General features: G+C 41.9%; 1 protein-coding gene across 1 annotated transcript; it reads left to right on the forward strand.

Moving 5' to 3' along the window:
- The first annotated feature begins 350 nt into the window (after positions 1 to 350).
- On the forward strand, positions 351 to 1,722 carry LOC136198359 (uncharacterized). Its single transcript, XM_065988282.1, has 7 exons — positions 351 to 468; positions 519 to 581; positions 633 to 780; positions 830 to 956; positions 1,010 to 1,120; positions 1,173 to 1,624; positions 1,672 to 1,722. The coding sequence occupies exons 2-6, from the start codon at positions 563 to 565 to the stop codon at positions 1,611 to 1,613; spliced, it is 846 nt and encodes a 281-aa protein (XP_065844354.1). The 5' UTR covers positions 351 to 468; positions 519 to 562; the 3' UTR covers positions 1,614 to 1,624; positions 1,672 to 1,722.
- The last annotated feature ends 718 nt before the right edge of the window (positions 1,723 to 2,440 follow it).

A 2,440-nucleotide genomic window follows, 5' to 3' on the forward strand; every position in this document is an offset into this window, starting at 1 on the left:
AGTGTGCTAAGCTCATTTTGTAGGCATTTTGCTGTTTCAGTGTCACCATCGAAGCCTCACCATCATTAGTAGCAGCGTCATTGATCCAAAGGCAAAGCAGAGCGCGCCCTTCACCCTTGGAATTTTCAAGCTTTCGCAAGGACGAAAAAATCTAACAATTTTTGCAGCCTTGGAACTCGGTCAGTCACTTAGTTAGTTACACGTTTTAGCTCTTCCGTTGAAATGTGGAGATCATTTGTAGATGATGATGACGACAAGCCTCTTCCGGAACGCTTCACAGACATTTTCACACGTCTCCGTGGTAGGCATTGTAATCAAAGGTGACATTAAATGGCTTTGTTACATTTGGCCTAACTGCAGCGAAGCCTGACGGAAGAAAAGTGCGTGAAGACGAGGAGAAACGCACAAGACAAGGATTCGTGCAGATAGACGATGACATTAGTGTGAAAGTTCTTTCAGGCGACAAAGGTGAAGAGGATTAATATATTCTTATCATCTGATGTACAATCTGCAATTAGATGTTACACACGAACAGACTGCTCCGAATGCAGTGTCATTATCAATGGCAGGATTTAAGCTAGGTACATTACATCTATTACAATGATGTCATAGACGACTAATCTCCTTGACAGAACGTGAAAACATTGCATTGGGTGACAAACTAGGACGCGGCGCTTTTGGCGACGTCTATCGCGCGTCAATGGCTTCTTCAGAGTACGCCGCGAAGGTGGTAGCATTTGAACCGAATGAAAATCACGACGGCGAAGCGCGCATTATGGCGTATGTTGCTGCAATGTGAGTTCATAACGTCGTAAGGATTTCTTTTTAGGAAACTGAACCACCCGAACGTCGTTCGCTTTTATGGTTTTGTCAGCGACGACAAAGGGGTTATATTGCTCACAGAACTTGTCAAGGGCGGGGACCTACACACCCTATTGTTTTGTCCAGACCAGCCGGTTTGTTTACTGGAATATCCGTTTTTACCACGTACAGCTTCTTATGTCTTCAGATGTTGACTGACAAAGATAAGGTCGCCATCGCCGTGCAAACTTGTGCAGGATTGATCTATTTGCACAAAAACGATGTAATTCATTTCGATATAAAGTCTAGCAACATCTTGGTGAGACTGACATGACGGTGCTAGACTTCTACAATGATTTTTTGAGTTCCAGGTAGCGCTTCCGCAAGTTTGCGCCAAGATATGCGATATGGGTATATCGCGTTTGTGCGCAAAAACGTGTTACACTATGAAGCACCGTCGAGGCACATATCAGTACTCGTCACCAGAGATATTCAATCCTGATGAGAAAGTGACGAAGGCAACGGATATTTGGTCCCTTGGAGCAGTCATGACTGAACTTTTCGGTGATTCGGAAGTTTGGTCTGATGCCACTGCCCAACAAATCATAGGAGCAATTCAAGGAGGTTACAATCGACCCCCGAGAGGGCCGACCACTGCTCACTTGCCACCTAAGGTCAGAGGCATTGTCGAAAAATGCTTCACTTTTGAAGTGTCAAATCGGCCTAATGCCGAGGACGTAATGAGGGACTTGCAGCAGCTTTCGCGACTCTCACATAAGCGCCTGCATGTGAGAATCTCCGAAGATGAGTGATTTCAGCCCCGGTAATGAGAACGTAATGATACAAACGGAATCTAATGTTTTTTTATAGATTGTTTTGACACCTTTGTCTCCTTGTGTTTGCGAAGAAGTTTGTAAGGACCAAATTGAAGCCGCGATCTTTGGCGGTGCGTTCAAGATTATTAGTCATCTAAAACCTGAACTTCAGCAGTGATGCAACCGCTTTTTCGTTTGGGGGGTTAGCGTCACTCTGCAAATTTTTCAAATAATACTCTGAGTGAAAGAGATGAAGTTTCCTTTTTGCACGACTTCTGAAGTAAAATGTTATAAAACGTACAACGAAGTTTGTCAAAATGTATTTTCACTTTCAACAATGTGCTGTGTACATGTTTACTGCACATTGCACACCGTACAATGTTCACTGCACATTGCAAGATGTTCATTGTACCTTGTTCTTTGTACATTGTACATTGTACATTGTACATTGCATAATGTACACTGTACATTGTACTTTGCACACTCTACATTGTACACTTCACATTGTACATTGTACATTGCACACTGCACATTGTACATTTTGCATTGTACATTGTACATTGTACATTGTACATTGTACATTGTACATTGTGCAATGTGAAGTGTACAATGTAGAGTGTGCAAAGTACAATGTACAATGTACAATGTACAATGTACATTGTACATTGTGCAATGTACAATGTACAATGTACAATTTACAAAGAACAAGGTACAAAGAACAATGTACAAGGTACAATGAACAGCTTGCAATGTGCAGTGAACATGTACACTGCACATTGTTGAAACAAATTCAAAACTTTGACAAACTTTGATGTTTTTTATAA

The sequence above is a fragment of the Oscarella lobularis genome, chromosome 19 (assembly GCF_947507565.1).
Source record: "Oscarella lobularis chromosome 19, ooOscLobu1.1, whole genome shotgun sequence".
In the NCBI taxonomy this organism is placed as follows: domain Eukaryota; kingdom Metazoa; phylum Porifera; class Homoscleromorpha; order Homosclerophorida; family Oscarellidae; genus Oscarella; species Oscarella lobularis.